General features: G+C 49.9%; 3 protein-coding genes across 11 annotated transcripts; 1 reads left to right on the forward strand and 2 right to left on the reverse strand.

Moving 5' to 3' along the window:
- Window positions 1–31: 31 nt before the first annotated feature.
- On the reverse strand, window positions 32–7,402 carry COQ9 (coenzyme Q9). Of its 2 annotated transcripts, none has more exons than XM_040075743.2 (9): window positions 7,316–7,402; window positions 6,062–6,233; window positions 5,342–5,477; window positions 4,838–4,980; window positions 4,490–4,574; window positions 3,216–3,320; window positions 1,890–2,045; window positions 1,484–1,537; window positions 32–142 (listed from the first exon to the last, which is right to left on the reverse strand). In XM_040075743.2, the coding sequence occupies exons 1-9, from the start codon at window positions 7,368–7,370 to the stop codon at window positions 107–109; spliced, it is 942 nt and encodes a 313-aa protein (XP_039931677.1). In that variant the 5' UTR covers window positions 7,371–7,402; the 3' UTR covers window positions 32–106. The 2 variants fall into 2 exon arrangements, with proteins under 2 accessions (XP_039931677.1, XP_039931678.1); XM_040075744.2 differs by lacking the exon at window positions 7,316–7,402 and adding an exon at window positions 6,958–7,019.
- CIAPIN1 (cytokine induced apoptosis inhibitor 1) lies at window positions 6,960–14,112 on the forward strand. 2 transcript variants are annotated; one of them, XM_040075745.2, is made up of 9 exons: window positions 6,960–7,098; window positions 9,134–9,316; window positions 9,591–9,743; window positions 10,606–10,682; window positions 10,935–11,103; window positions 11,305–11,378; window positions 11,706–11,821; window positions 12,317–12,386; window positions 12,914–14,112. In XM_040075745.2, the coding sequence occupies exons 2-9, from the start codon at window positions 9,160–9,162 to the stop codon at window positions 13,022–13,024; spliced, it is 927 nt and encodes a 308-aa protein (XP_039931679.1). In that variant the 5' UTR covers window positions 6,960–7,098; window positions 9,134–9,159; the 3' UTR covers window positions 13,025–14,112. The 2 variants fall into 2 exon arrangements, with proteins under 2 accessions (XP_039931679.1, XP_039931680.1); XM_040075746.2 differs by lacking the exon at window positions 6,960–7,098 and adding an exon at window positions 8,700–8,846.
- Window positions 14,113–15,893: 1,781 nt separating this feature from the next.
- On the reverse strand, window positions 15,894–22,123 carry LOC120757722 (uncharacterized). 7 transcript variants are annotated; one of them, XM_040075280.2, is made up of 8 exons: window positions 21,985–22,123; window positions 21,083–21,537; window positions 19,996–20,125; window positions 18,526–18,789; window positions 18,092–18,142; window positions 17,608–17,712; window positions 17,099–17,136; window positions 15,894–16,793 (listed from the first exon to the last, which is right to left on the reverse strand). In XM_040075280.2, the coding sequence occupies exons 2-8, from the start codon at window positions 21,152–21,154 to the stop codon at window positions 16,605–16,607; spliced, it is 849 nt and encodes a 282-aa protein (XP_039931214.1). In that variant the 5' UTR covers window positions 21,155–21,537; window positions 21,985–22,123; the 3' UTR covers window positions 15,894–16,604. The 7 variants fall into 7 exon arrangements, with proteins under 7 accessions (XP_039931214.1, XP_058278047.1, XP_058278048.1 ...); XM_058422064.1 differs by having other exon boundaries at window positions 15,894–16,398; window positions 16,600–16,793; window positions 21,083–22,123; XM_058422065.1 differs by having other exon boundaries at window positions 19,996–20,092; window positions 21,083–22,123.
- Window positions 22,124–22,131: the final 8 nt, after the last annotated feature.

Genomic DNA, 22,131 nt, shown 5'->3' on the forward strand with positions numbered 1-22,131 from the left:
GCCCCGGTGCGCCCGCAAAAAGAGTCCGTGCCAGGCTGAGTACGACTTTATTGGTGCCGGGGAAGGGCCGGGCGCGGCCCCTCCGGTGCTCGCCGCCGCTGCCGCCTCACCGGCGCTGGTTCAGCCCCGCCAGGTTCTTGATCTGTGGGCACAGGGAGAACGCGGTTTAGTGCGCCTGTCCCGGGCGGCCGCCGGAGCAGGTGCCGAGGGGAGGCCCGTGTGCTACGAGCAGAGATGCGGGGGCGGGAGGCATCACTGTGGTCTGGGGACGGGCAAGAATCAAACTGGAGCCACCTCCGGCCACCCCTCTGACAGGAACCTGCTCTCCCGGTCCAAGGTTTCAGCTTGGGTTTATTTCTGCGGCCACACAGACCTCGGCACTGAATTTATGCTTTTGGGGCATTACAGTTGCTCACCCACTTTGCAGAGACCTGTAGAACTCATCACTCCTGTAAAGGAGTACAACTCGGGACACCCTGGACACGGGAGGCTCAGAATGTGCTCTTCTAACAGTTATGTACTGGGATGATTCTGCCCTAAAGCCATCTGACTACAACCCATTCCCCTTCAGAATCCATCCAGGTCCTCCCGTTTATCTGTGCAGTGGATCTGCTGCAGGGACAGACCAAACATCGGCAGTGGGAGATATCCCAGACCCAAGAGCATCGTGTGGATGTAAAACAGAGCCCAGGATTTCTCTAGCAGAGGATCCTTTTGGCATATGCAGGTATGAGAGAGGCTAAGAGACACTAAATTCCACAACTGCAGGGGAAGGTGGTGGGAGAAATTCTTGAGAAGCATTCCATCAGTAAAAATAATGTCTGATTCATGTTACAGTCTGTTTGTCTTGTCCTGTTACAAGGAAAATGTATTTCTGATAACAAGGAAATCACTTTGTTGCTGAATGCAGTGGGGGGTGTCCAAAACCAGAATCAAAGTGAAGCTCTGAAGCCCTTCAAAAGTCACTCCTGGGTACACAAAGGGTTATTTTGTATCCCAGAGGAAATGCAGACCTCTCTGCACAGACAGCAAGCAGTCCAGGACGTTACCAAGAACTGAAAGAATTCTTGGAAGGACACTGATGTCAAATGAAACAGCTTGAGGAAGTCACCCTGCTGTGGCTCGGGGACAGGTGCCACCTCCCAAGTATCCATGGGGCCACTAACCCTCAGTCAAGATTTCCAGCACAGGGCCTGGCACAGGGAGAGACCTTGTGACAAGGAATGAGAAACAGTTGTATTTATTCTGATCACCTGTCTCTCATCCCTAAAGCTCACCCTGCAGCTTCAGATTTAATTTCCTTACACTCTGTTCAAAACAGTGAACTAACTCAAACTACCAGGAAATCACCCTTAGGTAAATCTAAGTTATGAAAGATGATAGTTTTTCCATGTTGTCCTCTAGATTTGGGAGGAAAACACATGCTGACACATTCAGAAAGCAATTCTGCTCTCACAGCCCTGCTGGTTTCAGCATTACTTACAGTAACTGCAGCTCCCATCAGGCCCTGGACAACGGCTTCTCCAGTGGATTGGACCTGGGAGACACAGGGAGAACACGACCTTTTGCTTCCTGCAGTTGCACTCGCGGCCCCCAAACACAGAGAGGGAACGCACAACAAACATGTACTTGCTACAGAAAGGTGCCACAGACAGGGCACATGGAAGGGGTTTCCTGGGATGTCTCCTAACCACTGGGACAGTCTGCCAAGGAGGGCAGCCAAATGTCAGTTCACTAGAAAACGCAAAACCATTTATTGATTTTGAACTGACAGCAGCAAGGGGGTCCCTCAGCAGACGTGGGATCTGCACAATGGAAAAGCCAGGTGTGCCTGCATATATCCTTGGGGAGGAGGGATCTGCTGCATGCACAGCTGTCCCTAAGGGTACCTGGCTGGCGGTGTTGCTCATGGTCATGGCGTCAGCCACTCTGTTTTCCAGGAAGCGCCAAGTATCCTCGAAGCCGGGGGACGAGTCCTGCATCATCACCAGCTCCGTGGTGTTGTAGATGCCAGTGAGCACAGCCCGCCGAGTGTACCAGTTAAACTGCAGGGGCACAGGAGGAGAGAAAGCTGTGACCTGAATCACATCAGGAGTGCAGCTACCAGAGAGCAGCAAGGGAAAATCCCACACCCACAGCACAGTCCTTCCCATATAGAGGAATTGGCTCATTGCAGCTGGATCTATCAGGGCCTGAGACAAAACTCATTCTGTTCTCTCCCTGCTCCTAAAAACCCACCTGAAGTAGTCTCTGAGGCAAGAGAATACTCTGCCTGGCTCCTGGTGTTGGGAAGAGGGATCTGCTGCGAGGGACTTTAAACCCCATTACAGGGAAAGAGGGAACAGGCTCAGCATCACAGCTTCCCTGCAAAACTCATATAACCAGTCAGGAGGTGCAAACAAAACACCAGCTTTAGAACCTCTCCTAATCCCTGCATCAGTGAGACTTCAGGAACAGCTCAGTGCAGACACTGGCTCCAACACGTTGATTTGACTTGCATAACGTGTAAGGGACTTTCAGTTCCTGAAGCAATTGTGTTCTTTCTGCCGTCTTCTGGTTTATTCCTTTAATTTTTCTGCTGTCATTTATTTTTCACTGCAATAGCTTCTCTTTTATACACAGATAAAAGAAGCTTATTAAAGTAGTTTGTTAAAATGGTTCATTTAGCTTTTTCCATCTCTCCCTGCATCTATAAGAATTAAAGTAATTTATTAATTGCTATAATTAAAGTTATAATTTTCTTTTATTTCCTGCCAGAAAGATGAAAGCTTTAATAAGCTACTGGTATTTTTAGGTAGGTTCTTTAAAGGTTTTCAAGTCAAGTCTGTAAATGCTATTGCTGGTAGAAGAGAGCTGTTTGACAGACCCACTGCTCACTCACTGAAAACTGGATCAACTTCTCAGTCTCAAAATCTCAACAACTTTGTGTCTTCAAAAAAGAAGAAAGAAGAGCACTTAAGAGCCTAGGAAAGTAGGTCCTTTTAATTTGCACTAATCCCATTGGCAGTAATTTGCATTTAGCCTCAGTGGCTCTTAAGTGTCCTTAGAAATTAGATGGTAGTTTATAAAGACCCTTAGGTGCCTCTAAAATGCTTTCTTAACTCAACAAATGGGCCATTTGCAGAGGGACTCAGCCCCACTCCTGCTTGAACCCATGGTTTTTGCCAAGGTGCTGAGGGGTAGAACCAGCTTGTCCCCAAAGCAGGAGGACTCACATCTGTGGACTGGTCCCCAGCATAGTGCCAGATATCATCGATCATGCTGGTCAGGAGGCTGAGGCTGGAAGGGATGTTACGTGGGAGCAACAGGACACTCAGGGCCTGCAAAGGAAACACACACAGAAACGGGAGCCAAAGAGAATAAACACTAAAAGAGACCAACAGTGCTCGGCCCTGTTCTTTTCCCTCTTGCTGCTAACTTGCCTCCAGCCCCCAGTGACAAGTCCTCCCAGCTCTTTGCAGTCTTTACAAGCAGCAGGATGTGCAGGGAGCACACGGTGTGGCTCATAAGTTCAGGCCTCAGCCTGTACTGGAGCTGAAAGATCCCTGCTCAGTTCAAACATCCCCGTGCTGTCTCTCCTGAGCTGCCTCTCTGTCAGGGAAACATCAGAGGCTGAGCTGACTCACACTGTGTGCCCCTGTGGGCAGGGTGTCACATCTCTCATTTCTCTGAATTTGACTTTGAACTCAGAGCGGCAACCAAGGGCAGAACAGCGCCAGCCATAATGGCCCTACTGGGATCCTGCAGCCTTTGAACATAATCACACAGTGCCAGGAGAGACACAAACCACCCACATCCTTCACAAGGCAAATTATGCTAATCTGAAAGAAGAACATGAAGCCTGTACTCTCTCTCTGTGGGTGCAGGATTCAGCTGCCCAGAGGTCAGCAGTGGTTCCTAACAGAGGCTGACCTCGCCTCTGTAATCTTTGCAGCCCGAGATTAGGAACTCTTTGCTTGTCACTGTAGCCACAATTCAATTTCCTTCCCACTGTGGGAGGAATAGCTGGAGAGTCAAATCTGAACTTAGAAGCATGGAGCCCTCTCAGTGCACGGCTCTACCCTCAGGCTGCCAGGGGCTTGTGGGTCACACACTCGTGGAGAGTTTCCTGCAGCAAAGCAGTTCTGCATTTCCAGGCGTGAGGTGATCCTGGTGCAGCCACAACAACGCTGCACCGAGTCTGACTCGCAGTGACACTGCAGACAGGACTAAGCAGAGACACAGGTAATCCCCTGGGGATGCCAGATGGGTGGAGTGAACAACAGAGAGCTTTGCCTTTCCAGAACTGCGAGAAATAGTTGCTCTAAGGTCACCTTTAACTGCCTCCTTCCAAGGCTGCTCTCCTCTTGAAGGCTACTAATCATTTGGAACCAGCCAGGGTTTCATTTACAACCTTGAACTAATCTGGTAGAGAGACTATGTTGAAAGTCACGGGGTGTTTAAAATACACACACACGCAAAAGAGACAATGTTGATATTACTTTTATACCTGGGGCCATTTCTCAATATACGGAATCAGCATCCTCAGTCTGGCTTCCACAGCATCTCTCAGGAATTCATCCACAGGCTTCTTCCTGAGTAAGGAAAAAAAATTAGGAAGAATATCCAAGTTAAACTCAATTCTGATCTTGAAAGAGCAATCTCCACCTAGCTGCGCAATAGATAAGGAAAGTATTATATATCCTTCATGCCTTTGGTCCTAGTCTGTATCTGGGCAGACAGTTTTATTTGGGTAAATTATACTTTTAACTTAAAGTATCTCTGTTCCAGATGGCCTCTGTGTCTACTCAGCTCCCAAAATCTTCAAAGGAAGACAAAGTCCACACCCAGTACTCACTCTGCCTCACCCAGCTGCACTAGTTTCTGCTCCTTCTCCAGTAGCTTGGACAATTTGGTGTTGCACTCTGACACAAAGTGCAGGATTAATTCACTGCCATCACTGTGAAACATCCCTGCTGCAGCAACAGAGAGGCCCAGCGTCTGTAGGGAAGAAGAGAGAAGCACAGACCAGGTCAGACACTGCTAAGCAGGATCCAGATAGAAAAAAAGTTGTATTTATTTTGTGAAAGACATTATGTGAATTTAAACAAAGTGATGCTGCATTAAAAAGCACTTCCTACACGTGTTTTTCTCTCGTTAGGATTCACTACTCTTCCTTGTGCCTTAGTCTAACTCTTGGAGGGGTTATCCTGCAGCAGCTGGGTTTCATTCCTGCCCAGTAGCATTTGCTGACTAGGGTGCATCGCCCAAGAGTATGTGGGGGAAGCATGCAGGCCTGGCTGTCTCTGCACTTGAGCTCCATCCAGTTTTCAACTGGTTTGTTGCTTCTCTCCCCACATACCTTGGCTCCCTCTGCAATGGCCTCTGCAGTCCAGCCATGTTCAGGCACAAACTCCAGCGCCGCTGTGAGGATTCGATGCTGCAGCTGCTCCTCGCTCTCATAGTCCTCAGACTCCTGGCCGCCCTGGCCAGTGTAACTATGAGAAGGTATTGTTACAGTGAGGGGAATGTCACCACCAAACATCAGAACCCTGGGCTCTGCCATTCACTCGCTGACACCAGGCACGTTTTGAGACCTGCTTAGTATAAATCTGGCCTCCTCCAGTAAAATCCTTCCCTGTCCAGAAAAATTATTCTTAATGAACTTTTGCTGTGAGAGAAGAGAAAAGGGAAGGAAGGCTCAATGGAGATGCCTACATGGAGACCAATCAGGCCCACATTCCCCCTCCTTTACAGAAAACTAAACTTTTCCAACATGGGCTTTATACTATAGGCATACGGACAACATATGGTCCCTGTTTTTTTAGATTTACACAAAAATCCAGAAGCAAAGACTTGTGCTTTGCAGATGAGAGAGTTTCCCCTCTTGAAAGCAAGTCCCATACTGTTTCCATGGTGGAGTTTGCACTGTCACAGCGAACCAGCTCTCCAGCTGCTGCAGTCTGGGGCTCCTCAACTCTGGATCACTCCGTCTTCAAGTTTCAGATGTGAGGTTTGGGAAAGCAAAAGCCCTCCGATCCCTCTGTCGGCAGGACAGTGCGAGAAGGAGCTGCTGAGTTACCTGGGGTGAGGGCCCTGAGGTTCCTGTTCAGGCTGGTGACCAGCTGGAGGTGAATCAAAGTGCTGCTGAGAGGAAGATGTCAATGGCTCCTTCTTGTGCTCATCGGACGCTCTCCTCAGCGCGGCCGAGGCCTGGAGGGCACGGGCTGGTGGGCAGTGCTGGCACCTGACCACTGCAAGGGAAGCCGAGAGTCAGCATCTCCTTCCAACACCAGGAAGCACGGAAAATCAACGTGAAGAGAGTTGTGAACGCAGCTGAAAAGAACACAAATTTATAGTGTCTTTTTTTTACGCTTCTGATTAGTGCTGCTCTCAGCTGAGCTCATGTCTATGTGAATAAAGCAAAAATGTTTTGTGAGGGAAAGAACAGTGCAAATGGCACGTATTGCAAATAGTTTCCCAATCTTGGACTGGGACCCAGGCATTCAAACATGCCCTCTCCCCATTTTAGTCCCTGATTTAGGAGTTGGCAGCCTGACTCCGAGCAGGGGATATGAGGCAAATCCGACTCGGGAGCCGAAAAGCCCTGACAGACACCACAAGCTAATCACTGATTACTCAACGACACACGGGGGAAAACTTGGAATTTCGCTGGCTGCTTTTTGGGTTTGATTTTTTTTTTTTTTTTTTTTTTTTTAATAAATTTGGTTTCACGGCCCACGCTTCTAAAGAAGACCACCACCGAACAACCCCTCCTTCAAACCCAACCGCTCGGCGCCCGCCCCGGTTCCCTCACACCCCTCGCGCCCTTCACCTCACCTTGCCCCGCCCCGCCCCGCCCCGATCGCCGGGGCGCGCTCACGGTGCGCGCCCACGGGGGGCGCGCACGGGCACGCGCCGGCCCCCCCCCCAGTCCGTGCCCGCCCCCGCCCCGGGCGCGCCCCCTCCGCCCCTCACCCGCGCGGCCCCGCCACAGCCGCCAGCCCGCGCGCCGCAGCCCGCCCGCCGCCGCCATCTTGGAAGCGGGCAGAGCGCGATGACGTCACGGTGACGGCGTCAGACCGGGACGAGCGAGCGGAGCGGGCCGAGCCGCGGGAGGTGAGCGGGGAGCGGCGCGGGACGGGGCTGGCGCTTTCTCTAGTTTTCCCCTTAAAAATCTTTTCTGAGACCTCGTCTGAAGCGCTGGGGAGCTGTGTGTGTATATATATTTAAATAATTCCTTCGCGAGATATCCTCACGTATCCTGTCCTTGCTCCCTCTGAACCGTCCTTGCTCGGTTTATTACGCCCGTTCTCCATGTGCTTCAAGTGCGCACCTGCTGTAGGGCCCGCAGCCTTGCGCCGCGTCCCGGCCGCCGGGAGCCGGTGCATTCCCGGGATCCAGTGAATTCCCGGGAGCCGGAGCGTTCCCGGCCGCTGAGAGCTGAGGCGTTCTCGGCCGCCGGGAGCCGGTGGATTCCAGAGAGCCGGTGAATTCCCGGGGGTCGGAGCGTTCCCGGCCGCCGGGAGCTGGCTGTGCTGCGTCAGGAGGCTGCAGTTTCCAGCCCTGATGTGCGACAGAGCCCTGGCATGGTTTAGCTTGGGAAGGACCGTCAGGATCATCCCATTCCGACACAGCAGCTTTCTAATCTACTGACGCGGAACCTGCGCTATTGTTTAACCCCTTTCCTTGCCCTGTTCCTCAGGGATTGTTAAATGCGTGCGACATGGAGATAAGGGCCTCTCCTCACACCACCCACACGGGATCCTCGGCCTCCTCCCCCCATCTCAGGGAGGAGCTGTTGCTGTTGATGCAATTTGGGCTCTGACTGATCTTGCAAGGTCATAATCTAATGTTCAGAGAGGAAGGTGTGACTTCGGGTTTGTCTTTCCCACCTTAGCCTAGCAGTTTAGGTATCTTTGGAGATTTTCAGCCTTCTTGGGAAAGGTGACTTTTTAATGATATATGTGTTTACAAATGTTACTGTTTGCTGTAGCTGCTTAACTTGTGTCACAAATTCAAAACCACCTATGAGATGTTATAACTTGCAGTGTACATCCAAGGCATACATTCCCTATTGGGTTGGCATTGTGGGTGTTTTAGGGTGAATTCCTAATGCACCAGCTCAGAAAAGGCACAGATTGTCCCATTCTGAACTTGTTTGTAGTTTCCAGGAGAGAGAGAGAGTGAGTCCACAGCACACAGAGCCAGAGGAACTGTGGGTCAAAATCTGCTCCCCACCTCACCGCAGTTAAATTTGGTACAACATATCCATGAGCTGTGCTTTAGCAGCAACGTGGTGGCAGTAAGACATTATCCGAGATGTGTGATGTGGTGATTCCTGGTAAAGATCTTGCTTAAAACTGTCTCTCCAGAAATAGGTGTGTCGTTTGCAGCTAATTGAAGATACACTGGGCAAATGTTCTGGTCAGCAGTGCTCTCTGTTCTCTGTGGTTGTGTTAAATTAGGAAGAAAATAGGTTTGTGTTGGATAGAGGAAAGAGGGGAGGTCATCGGGTTCAGTAGGTGGTGCTGCTGTGAGAACAGGTGATGATGGGATACTATTGCCGTACAAGGAATACAGTCTCATAGAAAATATCAGTGGAGACAGCCTTCTCAAAACTGTCCGCTCCTCCCTCCCTGCAATTTGCTTACCGTGCCACCAATCCTAACGGTGGGAAGAGCCTCAATCTGGAATGCTGGGAATGCTGAAAGTTACTTTTTTCTTCTCATGTACTGCATAAGCAAACTCTGCTAGGTCGTGTTTGGAGTAGGAGAGACAAGGCAGTGTTTAATGTCAAATAGCTGTCGCTGCTCAGGAAATCCAAAAATCCTGTGTTTGTCTTATTCAGAATTTAAGGAAAGCAGGTAAGTTTTTTTTGTTATTTTGTTAGTTCCTTTAAAGCATGGCTTGCAGTCTCCCAGAAAAACTAATGCACGAATGGGAGAGAAACTGAATAATGCCCTGAAGTGTAGCTCTTTCTTCATGTGCTGCTAACACTCAGTTTGTGGGAACTTTGTGTTGCCCGTTTCCAGAAAATTATCCCCATTTATTAAAACAACTCAGCTGACTAAGTCACAGTCCACAGAGCTTCGTGCTGCGCTCGGCACTTACCCTTCCTCTCTGTCTCTCTCCTTCCCTGTTCCTCCCCCAGGCACTGCCAGGTTTGCTCCTGCTGAGATGGGGGAGTACGGAGTCGCTCCGGGCCAGCGCGTGGCCATCGTGTGGGACAGCTCCTCGCCGGTCGAGGCCCTGAAGGATTTGGTGAATAAAGTCCAGGCGCTGGTGGGAGCTGAAAATAGCGTCTCTGTGGAAAATGTTAACCAGCTGCCTCAGTGTAAGAATGAGCTTAATTTTTCAGTTTCCTTAAGAGGGAGAGGGTTCTGCTGCTGTGTGAACTCCCGCCTTCCCACTTTGGGAGTCAGCGCTCAGAACATCGACAGCACCTGCTGCTCTTACCCTGGGCAGTACAGCAGGGGAAGTGATGCACCCGTGCTTCTGTGTCTTTAATCAGTTACTGCTGTTGTACTCAGGGATGAGGGAGATGGAACTGGTGTATTAAGCTGTGTGTTGCATGTGTAAAATTGTACCATCTTCCTCTTTCTTCTCAGCGGCTCACAAGGAGTCCAGTTTCGATGTAATCCTCTCTGGCATGGTACCAGGCAGCACAGCACAGCACAGCGTGGAGCTCCTGGCAGAAGTAGCTCGGATACTTAAGCCAGGGGGCCGTGTCCTCCTGAAAGAACCAGTAGTTACAGAATCAGGTGAGAGAATCTTGCTTCCGTGGCAACATAGCATTTCTCATGAGGATTAGGCTGAAATAGAAAGGACAGGAACCCCGATCAACATTGAGAGATTTTCATTCTCCTGACACACTAACCCAAATCACAAGATTTTTATCCTGTGCTTAAGCTGGTATCCATCAGAGATGTTTGCAGTCACTCTCCTATAAAAAATGCTGGATAGGCTTGTTCCTAAACTGCATTGAAAAGCTTCAGTGACTGCTGTTTTCTCCTCAGGGTGCAGTGTTAAGTAGTTGCAGATGATGTATTTCTGAGGAGCTTCTGTTGTGGTTTTAAAAACAGGTGACAGATGCTGGAGAGATTGCTCCAGAAGTCAGTTGTGAAATAGTTATCCAGAAAAGGTTAAAAATGCTTGGACTGAATTGTAGGAGAATAGCCAGAGTACCTGTTATGGGACAGCTGGAGGAGCCATGAGAAGGTGAACACAAGATGATTTCTCAATGTAGTGTGTTCATTTAGGTGTCCATGTTTTGAAAACTTAATCAGTAGTTTCCTTTAACAGGTAAAAACGTTTGGGAGGGAGTTTGGGGTTTGGGGACTTTTTAAAATCTTTTTTTCATGTGTATTGATTGGATTGAGAATTGTTTTGGCAAATATAGAACATATTTGGAGCTAGAATGGCTTTGTGACCCCACACTGTTACTCTAATGAACAAGCTACTGATGCTTTTTCTGGTTTGTTCTGCTCTCAACTAGAAAGGGCCCAATTTGGTGCAGAAGTTTGGCTCACACACTTCCCTCTAAAGTTCTTGCTCTTTCCATTTTCTGAGTGAGCTCTGTGCTTCTTCTTACCTCTTCCTAGTCTCTGCTTTTGTGTCTTGCAGGAAACAATGGCAAAATCAAGACAGCAGCCAAGCTCCTCACAACTCTGACTCTCTCTGGGTTAGTGGAAGTGAAGGAGGTAGGGATGTGTGTACCATTTCCAGAAATGCCCTCGGGCAGTTACCTGGGGATTTGTTGGGTGATGAGGTTTTTAGCTACCCTGGTTTGCTGTAAATGTGCATGGCCACTGCCCAGCACAAACTTTAGTTACTGTCAGCATAGTGTTTTTCTTTAGGATTGATAATACTGACTGCCTGCCCACTGGAATACTGGGCTTAGTGTTAAAAGAAGGGATTCTGCATGAGGTTAACCTAAAATCTTAACTTGGCAGCTGCAGAAGGAAGCACTGACCCCAGAGGAAGCCCAGTCTGTCAGAGAACGTCTGGATTACCAAGGCAATGACCTTCTCATTATCCAGATAGAGGGCAGGAAGCCCAATTTCGAAGTGGGATCCTCAAGTCAGCTCAAACTTTCCTTTGCCAAGACATCTGGTCCTTCAGGTAAGGAGTGGTGCCTGCTGAGTACCTGGATTTTGTGGCTCTCAGTGACAGGCGTCATTTGCAACAGGAAGACAGTTCCTGAGTGGGGAGTGCTACAGTAAAAACCTATGAAGTGGGGCTTTCCAAAGTTGAACTCTTTATTTGTTTCAAGTAGATGGGGCAAAGGCTAGAATAACTGCTGTTCCTTTGTTTTGGCTCCAGGAAAACCTTCTGTGGACCCAGCTGCTGCCAAGCTGTGGACACTGTCTGCTAATGATATGAATGATGAAGACATGGTAAGTAGTTTTCTTTGTGAGGCTTTGCTGTTCCTTCTCTCTCCCCATTCTTTCCTATTCTAAATACTTTCAGTCATGTCTCTTGGGAAGCTTTACAACTTCAAAGATAAAAAAACCTCCCTGAGGCAAAATAGCTCATCTCCTTCATGGGGTCTGGAGAGCTCAGTGCTGTGGTGAGGGCAGAGAGGAGACAGGGATAAGAGGGCAGAGCTGCAGCACTTTAATGCCAGTGTACAGAGAGCACCATTTCTTTGAACATAACTCAGTGTTGTCATTCCCTCCTGAAAAGTCATTTTCCTGCATTTTGTCTCCCATGTGTGTTTTCAGGATCTTTTGGACTCTGATGAGCTGTTGGATTCAGAAGATTTGAAAAAGCCAGATCCATCATCCCTCAGAGCTCCATCCTGCAAAGAAATGGGCAAAAAGAAAGCCTGCAAGAACTGGTCAGTGCTGGAATTCATGTATCAGTGAACCTTTCAGCTGCAGCATTAAACTCTTAAGAGGTGGAGGGATTTAAAAAAGATTGTAGGCAATTTGCTGTTCTTCTGAACCTAACTGTCTTGGTTCATGTCCTTTTTTATCTTAATTATTGGAATGTAAATCCAAATACAGTGAGAATAGAGTGGGACTGCTACAAATTATCAAGAGCCATCTTGGAGGTGGCTGCATAGCTTGTGCAGCTTGTCTAAAACCCTGGTTTCTCACATTCCAAGGAGAAACAGCACATGTAGCAAGTACTGTAGTGTCATTTCCCACTCAGTTTAAACTTGAGGAGTGTTTCAACACTTGTTACACAAACAGTGGTGTTGAAGAACGAAGTGAGGAGCATGAGTCCCAGAGTCAGCTGTGTCGTGTGACAGAGCGAGGGCTGGCACAAGTGTTGATGATACATAACCTTTCAGCAGAAAGATACAGGTGACTTCTTTGTTTTTCTACAGCACATGTGGTCTGGCTGAAGAACTGGAACAGGAGAAGAAGAGCTCACAGCCCAAATCTGCCTGTGGAAATGTAATTAGCAATTTTTGTCTTTATACTGTAATTTGCAGTGTATGATCTCTATGTAATAATTGTGTTCCCCAGTCATTGCTGCCTCAGCTGGATCACTAGTTTCACACACTGACTGTGCAGCTACTGCAGAGCTTCAGTCTTTGCCCTGTGCCCATGTGCTCTGTACAGCACATGCTGTTTGTTTTGACTCCCTGGGGAAATCAGAGTGAGCAGTGAGCCTTTTCCTCTCTGCTCATGGCCTGACCAGGGATCTGCCCAGGGCGGATTGCCTTGTGGGAGCTCAGAGGGCTGCTCCAGCCTGGGCACATCAGGTGGGGTGGAGACTCATTTCTGTGTGAGCCCAGTGCCTGCACAGCTCTGCAATCCACTCTAACAAGGTGTGTTGAGAAAAGGGTAGAAGGGAAGCAGTTTCTGTGCTCATAGATGCTGAGGAGCATGACATCTCTTCACCTGGAGAAACCGTATCACCAGGGAAGAGACCTGAAAGTGGCACCTGATTGCAGACAATGTTTTCTTTCCCTGGCCAGTGCTACCTGGGGGATGCATTCCGCTGTGCCAGCTGCCCTTACCTGGGGATGCCTGCCTTCAAGCCCGGGGAGAAAATTCTCCTGCAAGAGAACCAGCTCCATGATGCCTAACAAAGACGTGTCCTGCCAAGGACTCTGCTGCTTCTCCATCACTCTGAGGTTCTTCCTGCAGTCCTCATCCTCTCAAACTCATGCTCTCCAGCCAATACTCCATGTGGGGAGGGACACTGCACTGGCACTGCTGTGAGCTCACCGCTTGTCATCAGCCTTGGGCCTGATCCTCTGGTGACAAGTCACGTATTAGACTCCGTGTTCCACCTTGTTTTGGCTGACCTGACTTGATCCTGGACGCTGGCCGTCACAGCGTGTCCCACCAGCAGAGGGAAGTGCAGTCACGTGTCAGGTCGTCCTTGTGTGCCTCTGGCATTTCCCATGCCCATGCCCTGATTTTCTCTGGTGCATCAGCAGCTCTGGCTCAGCCCCTGGGGTGACTGGGCTCCTGCTCTCTTTGAAATTTGAACCTGCAGCTCCTTATCATGTGCAGGTGGTTCAGCAGCTCCTGTGACAAGTCAGGAGCAGGGAGTACACTTAGCAATATGTACTCTTAGCAGTGTGCATGGGAAAGGCTGGCAGGCAATGATGAATTTCCAAGTGTACTGGGAGCCCCTACCCCCAGCTGTTTACAGCCAAATGACGAAGATCCAGTCCCACCAAGAACTCCTGCCTTTAAGGCAGGGAGCTGATGAAACAAGATCTGTCTTGTCTTCCCACAGCTTTCAGTCCAACACTGATAACACAAGGACAATCTGAGACTGTCACCTCTCTTGGTGGTTTACCCAAGTGAGTTACCTGCAGTGTCAATACATAAGAACATAGCAATAACTTAATTTCTAGATGATCTGTGGTGGCCTCTGCTCCCTCTCTGTGAGATACTATTTATTTGTGGAGTTACTGCTAATGAAGCATCCTGCAGGTGTGGGATGAGGGTGCTGTTCACATTTTGTGCCAGGCTTGCTTCTCACCCAGGGAGGGGGAGGAGGAAAGCCCACATCCAGTGTCTCAGTGGGGACTGCTTTGTTTGGAGCTCTTGCTCTACAGGATGTGACTTCTTGTTGTGTGCTACCTGAGTCACTAAACTCATGGAGGGGGCTGGGATGAAAGGCTGTTCTGTTCTTGAAATAAAAATGACCAATAGTAAAGCCTTTGATTTAAGATTGGTATTAGTGGTATTCTAAGTGTGTCTCCTTCTACTCATCCTCTCATTCAAATGTTAAGTTGCATCTTGGAGTTCTCCATAAATTGTTCCTCTGAAAACTTGACTTGAATATGGGGTATGCACTGGAAACAACAGATGTTAAGGAAAACTTGAGAAAACTCCTTTCTAACTGCTCAGATGCTGCTCAGGGAATCACACTTGCAACTGCCCCAGGCTGTCACTGGTGGGATTGAAGCCCCTTCCTTCCAGAGCACAGCTTCCTTCCAGACCCCTCTTTCACACCTCCCCAGTCCCTGCCTCTGTCCGAGAACCGCTCCCAAGGAGACAGGATTTGTGTGATAAACCACCTGTCCAACCAACTTGTTGCTCTGAGCTAGGGATGTAAGGAAATGAGCAAAAGCCTCTGCACACTTACAGCCTTTGAGGTTTTATTGCCTTTTCTCAGCCTCACTGGTAGCTGAAGATCAGATGAGGTCCCTGATAAAGGTAACCCTTACCCTGAGCTCTGCTTTCCTCTTGCCCAAACTGGGAGAAGCAGCACTTTTACTTTTGTTTCTCTGCATGAGTCAGCCTTCTCTTTTACAGCCAGCAGAGCTTGGTGGGCAGTAAGGACACCCTCTGCTCCTGGCAGGAAAACCCATTGTGGATGTTTCACTCACCAGCCTTAGGTGCACACAGGGACAAGGGGCCCTCTCTTTATGGAGGAGTTTGGGGCAAGGAGGGCGTTATGTTTATTATTGCTTTGTCTTCACACACTTGCTTAACTGCTTGTGATAGCATCTTTCTGAGAAGTGAAATTTGGAGGCTCAGCTCTGGCCATAGTAGCTGCTTCACCTTTTTAAAAATAGGCAATGAGCAGAGATTGCCCCCACCCTTCCTGCCTGCACTGGAGAAGTTACCTCAGCTGGTTCCTCCAGCCCTGGCTACCTTTCCCTGCCTCTTGCTCACTGGTGTTAATGCTCCACGGCAGCTTCATGGCTTCTTGTCTGGTCCCCTGTTAAAAATGCTATTCCAGATCTGATTCCCCACTGACCTTCGGGATAAAGAAGGATGCAAATGCAGCACTATGAATGTCCCAGCTTCCTCCATTTCATTGATCAATAACTCTTCCCTGGTGAAGCAGTGAGCATGTTTTTCCCTCCACTTCTTTTTATAAGGCAGTTAAGCAAATGCAGAGCCTCTGGCAGCCCTTGTTAGTCTTAATTTGATTTGTACCACAGCTTTCCAATTTTGCCTGGGCAATTTAGTGAGGATGTCATTCTGCTCATGTCCTTTGTGGTTTTCCTTGTGGGCTTCTATTTTGATTAGAGGGATTCCGAAGAACTCTGCAGCTATACTTGGCTCCTCTGAAACTTCTCCCCTTCCCTCAGCAAATAACAAGTGGCTACCAAGGTTGTTAGTACAAGTCTCAGGTGTCTGGCTCAGCTCTTCTTGAATTCATGAGCAGTCTGTCCCTCTTAGTTGAAGGTTTTTTAAAACCCTTCTTAAAATAACAATGTAAGTATTTCCATGCTATAGACACAAGAGAAGGGCTGCACTGGCCCAGCCCTGACACTTGTGTCAGGCAAACACCACTTGGTTGGTTGGTGTTCAATGTTTGGACATCTATCCAAGTTGGATCATATGCTCTGAGAATAACCCAGAAGATCTGGACTATCTTTTTAGGGTCATCTCTGAACCTCAGCATCTGTCGTGGCTGTAACACTAAATCATTAGAGCTATGTGCTGGTTTCAGACCCAGTGGGAAAATTAACTCCACTCAAGCTGCTCCTCTTCACCCATCCTCTTCCAACAGCAGAGGAAACACCAGGCAAGACAAGTGGGAATCACAATTTTACTGAAAAACTCAAACACAACACTATCAATAAAAGAGGGCACAAAAGAAAGTGCTGTACCCACGAGAAGGGTATTCACCACCAAACCAGCAAAAACACCTAGCCACTCCCAGTACAAAACAGATCCGTGTGTGTCGCTGCAGCAGCACCTCTCTGAAGCAAGCAGTGCTTTTCCATCCCTCTTGCCCCTTGGGTTTCAAGTGAGTGAATGAGAGCAAGGGCAGCCCACATCACAGCAGGTGCCTGCTCCAGAGAAAATCGCTCCAGGACTTCTCATGGCCGTGCACCCAGCACATCCAGGACCAAGCTCTTCCTGAACACTGTGTTGACCACACAGTGTATACTGTCATTCCTGAGCATGGAGCAAGTAACAAGGAGCGTGTCAGTGACTGGAGACAGTGAAAAGAGTTGCTGAGGCATGGCAGTGCTTGGAGCTGGAGAAGGCAAGAGGAAAATGGGCTCCAGAGCTCTGTCCTCACTGTGAGACATGGCTTCTTCCAGGGGAACATAAAGCAGGGCTCTGCAGTCACTCAGGGGTAATAGGTGTCTTTGGTCACCAAGACTGGGCAGCCGTATCAGCTAACACCTAGTTTTTGAGGAGGATGACCCCAACAGGTGGACAACAAGCTGCTCACCTCCCTCACTTGCCCTCTTCATTCAGGGAGACATCCACCACTGTGCTGGCAGCGCCGCCATCCCCACCACTCTGCTTCTGTTGCGATGGCTTGATCTCGGTGTAAATGACATTAGAGGAGGCAGGTCCTGTCCCCTTCTTTTCAAAATTCAGGTTGGCATAGGTCAGGTCTTCAGTCCCTGTCACTGGGGCTGCCTGCAGGGAGAGAACTATGAGTAGAGCATTGGCTTTTCCTTCTGTGCCTCCCCTGCTAATGCATCTCCACTGGCACAACTCTTTGTGCTGCCCAAGCATTACCCAGATTGCTCAGAAGTGCCACCTACACAAACAAATAAGCCCTTATTTAATAGGAATTAATAAATGTTTAGGACCATGTTTTTAGAAAGCAAAGCTGATTTTACTATGAAATCCTTTAAGTGGGTATTCAACAGACAATGCTTTTTTTAACAGGGAGGAGGAAAGCAATACATGCAAAGCTCTCCCTGGCTTACTGTACTGACCTGATTCCCCTCTGCCACTTCCCCGCTCACGAGCTCTCCTGAAAAAGAAAATCTAGTTTAAATAGTAGTTTAAATAGTGACAATGATCATTATTTTAAATTAAGAAAATAATGAAAGAATGAAGCAAGCATCTACATTGGTCCTGCTTTTGTTCTGGTAGAGGATAAGACACCGTGGGTCTGTGGTTCTGAACATGGCCAAAGGGCTGGAGGGGTTGGCAAGGGCTTAAAAGCCCTTGGAGGGGCTGGAGAAGAGCTCTGAGGTGGACATTTCTGGATATGCAAGACCTGTTTCAATCACACAACAGGCTGTGCCATAACCAGACTCCCACCAGCAACTGGCCAGAAGTGAGGGAGGGGGGTGAACCTTCTCACCACGCTGGGACAGCTTCCTCAGGAGGACAGACTTGTGAAGGGAACACGGAATGAGCAAGAGCAGTAGGATGTCAAAGATGGACATCTCCCAAGCCTGGCTTTGTTCAGACCAGCACTTGAGGAAGAAATGCCAACCTGTTCTGTTCCTTCTGCACTGCCACAGCAGGAAGCCAATCACCGGCATGTAAAGGAGTGTCCCGACTGCTAAGCCAAGGAGGATGCACAGGAGGAGATTGAATCCTGCACACAAAACATCAGAGGCACTTGTGAGCCACCATCCCCTGTGCAGAGATACATGCTGCCATTGCCTCCTTCATGGCAGGGTCAGTTTCCTCCCAGACTTGAGCTTCCAGACCCTGCACCTTCTACAGCTTCAGGGTGCTGACAAAATCCTGTGTTGAATGGCCTCCAAACTCATCCAGGGGGTAGTTTGGAGCATCAGAGCCCGTGCCCAGCATCACAGCCTCTGATCCACTGGTGCCTGCCCCAGTTTGGCAGTGGGTCCCACCCACTCATGGGAAAACATCTGGCTGTTTTCTCCGTTACTGCTCCTCCCTCCTTTCCCCTGAGGACTCCTCCTGCCCTCCACTCTTGCAGCCAGGGGACTGTGGAGACACACCTGTCCAGATATTCCCTGTGACATCAGTCTGAGGTCCTGCACAGCCATAGCCTGGAAGGCAGAAACATGAGTGAGAGACTGTCCAGAGGCAGAGAACACCCTGCATCCTGCTCTGCTTTGGAGCAGGAGCCTTGACCCCACAGTTCTGGCTGTCCCTCTTCTACCACCACAGCTCCAGCCATGTCAGTATTTGGCTGATGTGCTGCAGATGGAGGATATGACAGGTCCTAGGAAGGGGTCAATGGCCCAGCAGCTCCATGGTGGGATCAGTCTGCCAAAAGCTGCTGTGCTGTGTTGGCTCCTCCAGTTCTTGGGATGCTTTCAAGGGAAACAACTCATGGAAGAGCCAGAGGAGTGCTGGATGTGCCCTGCCTGGAGTGCATCCTGCCCTGCCCACTCATCTCCCCCATGGAAACAGACCCACTGCCACTTACTGACAGCTGCTTGTTGTGTGCTGTTTCTAGTGTCTGTTGAGTTTGGTCTTGTGATGAAGACCCTACACATGCAGATTCCTGTGCTGGCTGTACAAAAGCTTGAGCTGGTGAAATTCATACAGTTTTCTCTCAGAACCACGATGTTGGTTTGATTCTCCCCCTCAGGACATTCAGGTCTGTACCACTTCACTTGCACTGTGAGATTCTCCAAACAAATCTCAAACTGCACACTGGTGACTGGCTTTGCCATCTGACTGGCTGTTCCTGGGGGAAACAAAACCAGAAGTGATAGCTGAAATATATATATATAAATATAAATATAATCTTGCAGGGTCATGTCCCATGTGTCACTGATGAAAGACATGGTGAAGGGACCATCCTTTTTTGTACCAGCTGATGATCTTTTCCAAATCTGACTGCTAACCATTCCTCAGCACTCAATGCTGAAATGTTGCCTCATGCGACTGGATGCTGTGCAGTGCACAAACATTTCTGTGCCTCAGGAAGGATTGAAAATGTGAGGATTGGGGGAAGGCACCTCCTCCACCTGTGACACAGGCACCCAAGGAGGAAGTGCCTCAGGCTCCACCATTTCATGGAGCATGAGGTGGGACTGGCAGATTGACAGTGGAGAATGGTCAGCCCTAGAGAAGCAAAGAAAACATGGTAAACAGATTCCCTGCAGCCTCTCTGGCTTCAACTCACCCCATAATGCTCTGGAGTACTTCAGAATCTGAGTTGAACTCACTTCACAGGTTCTCAGCTGAGTCCTCCCCCTCTCACCTCTCTTCAGTCCCTTCTTTCTACTCTGAGGGGTGTTAGTGGACTTCTGTCCCTTACCACCCTTGCTCAGTTCAGAACATCTGCTCTTGGACGTGTTCTTTACCATGGATGTGTTCTCTACCGTGCATGTGTACATTCCTGCATCTGCTTTGGCAAAGATGACTTGGACCAGATAATTTTTCTCTCCACACCACTTCCATTCTGCTGTTTTCCATCATTTCAGGTGACATTAAACCACTTCACCTCCCTGGTGGCACAGCTTGAGCCTACCTAGGACTGCAAGATGAGACCTAACCCTACCAACACATCAACTGTGGCTGAAATCTGGTGAGCAAGTCCTGCTGGAAAAAAAACCGTATAGGAAATGGTTTTGTCTTAAGGAATATCCACATCTGCCATGTGAATCTGACCCGCACACAGTAATCAGGCTCAGAAGCCTTTCTGTTTCCTTCCTCCCAACTGTTTTCTCTCCCTGATGCTGAAGGCAAAGCTGGTTCAAAGCCCCCAGACCTCACAGCCTGTGCATGCACAGGTGCAAGGGGGACCCCTCTGCAAGGCACATGGCAAGGTGGTGCTGCAGAAGAGGGGCTAAATGATGCGAGAGGCAAAAAAAGCAGCAAGCACCTTCCACACCTTCTGCAGGCATAAGCAAAGAGGGAGCAGAGGCAAGGGCATTGGGGGACTTACCAACTGGCAGCCAGGTGAGGAGCAGCAGGGGCAGAAAGGTGTTGGCCAGCCAGAGCTCCATGCTTCCCAACAGCCTCATGGTGACGATGCTGGGTGCCTGGTGGGATCGGCCGGGAGTCTCTGTCTGTCCCTGCAGTGCAGGGCCACTGCTCAGCCAAGGGGAGCTGAAGCCTTGCCGGGACCTCACCCCCTCACCACTGGGCCAGACAGTTCCCTCTGTGCTCACAGGCTTCCCCTCTCTTCCCCTTCTCTTGCCTCAGCCCAATTCTTATCTCCTCTCTTCACCGATTCCTCCTCTGGTTTCATCCTGACCACATAGTCTTGGCCCTGAGACACAAGTAATGCCCCCAGGAGCTGCTGATGGCCATCTCCCACTCCTCTAAGGCCCAGCCCAGCAGGTCCCTGCCACTTTCCCAGTCTCCTACAGCACCACCTCCCCACTCCACCCGAGTCTGTTTTGTTTTACACCAGGGAATGAACCGCGTGGAGGAAGCAGTGCTGCTGTCACTGCGGGGGGATGGGGGGATGTCCACACCCATCTGGTGATCGGGTGTGCTCGCTGAGCCCAGGTGGGGACAAACACACCCTGCCAGCCCCCAGGGACTTGCGGTTTGACATGAGCATGGGCTTGATCAGAGCGTTCTGGTTGCGGGGTGTACACGGCCCTGTAGAGCCTTGCCCCCACTCTGGCCATGAGTACCCAGATCCCAGCTGCCGCCCAGCCCCTGTATTCCCCTGCCACCTCTGGCATGAGGGACACCAGGACATGAGCGTCCACCAGGCCAGACACAGCTTGTGTCACCCTGCCACCAAAGGGACATGCGCAACAGTCAGCAGGCGCAGGCCCTGCTGTCTCCCCAGCCTCTGTGGGTGCAATCTCTGCTGCTCACCACTGCCTGCCACCGCTCTTCCTCTTCATGCTCAGAGCAAACCCATCTCCCATCTGCTATTTCCTCCCCTTTAGTTTCTATCAGCACCCATAGTAACAACCCTTCACACCATGCTGGGCTCACACAGCCCAGCCACACGTGTCTCCAGAAGAAAGGGTGCTCACTGGAGCTCTGCTCCACCAGCCAGTGGAACTTACTGGATGAAGCTGAGGTCTCATCTGCAAAACAACCCATGTAAGGAAACAGAAATACCAGCATGACATCACCATTTGATAAGAGGGTACGGGATCCACAAGAATAACAAGTGAGAGGTTCTGTATCCCTCTTGCTCTCCCCTCTGGACCCCTTCATCTCTTCCCATATTATTTCTGATGTTCAGTTTCTCTCTGCATTCGAATCTTCATCTTCTCTCATTTCACAACTGCATAATGATGTGTATTTGTTTGATTCCTTCCTTTTCATTTCTATTCTGGTTCCAACATTTCCTGGCACTGATGAAGCCAAGACCTTCTCCAGCAGGAAGTGCTTTCCCATGTTCCCAGCGGTGGTGCTGGTGGAACTAAAGGTTAATGTCTTGCCTTCTGCTGACTCCACAGAGCTGCTCTCCTACCAGAGCCCCTTTCAGCTTCACAGCCACATTCCATGGTGCTCTCTGCCAAAGAGAAGAGAGAGCAGGAAATGACAATGCTGCTGTTAATCACAGGGTGCCCCGTGTCAGAAGCAGCTACCCCAGGGAGTACACAATGTCCACAGCAACAAGGAGGCTGCAGAGTTCCTCAGGAGGTCCCCACTCCCTTGAAGTGAGCCAGAGAAATACAGAAGGTGCCACCAAGCTCTTGCTCTCCCAACTGCTGGAAGCCGGCGAGGAGCCTCCCGTGCGATGTTGGGGAGGATGAGGAGAGAAGTGAGAAGTGCTGTTTTCAATCAGTAGTGGCTTTACAGAGGCTCTTCCTCGGGTGGCGTGGTGCTCTGCCCTCCGCAGGCTCGCCAAAAGCGATCCTGCCCTCGGCCCGAACTTCACAGCACTGTGGGGATGACGGGGCTCAAGCCATTGATCTGAGGCCCCTGAGTCCTGACGGAGCTGGGCACGGAAGAGCACCTGGTGCTGGTGACACCGAGGAGGAGGCGCTGGTGACACTGGCAGAGTCCCGGGCTCCCTGAGGCAGAGCACCTGCAGGAGGCGGCCGCCCCGGGACCCCGATGGGGGCACAGCCCTCGAGGCCAGAGCACCTCCCTTAGCGCCCAT

The sequence above is a fragment of the Hirundo rustica genome, chromosome 11 (assembly GCF_015227805.2).
Source record: "Hirundo rustica isolate bHirRus1 chromosome 11, bHirRus1.pri.v3, whole genome shotgun sequence".
Lineage (NCBI taxonomy): Eukaryota > Metazoa > Chordata > Aves > Passeriformes > Hirundinidae > Hirundo > Hirundo rustica.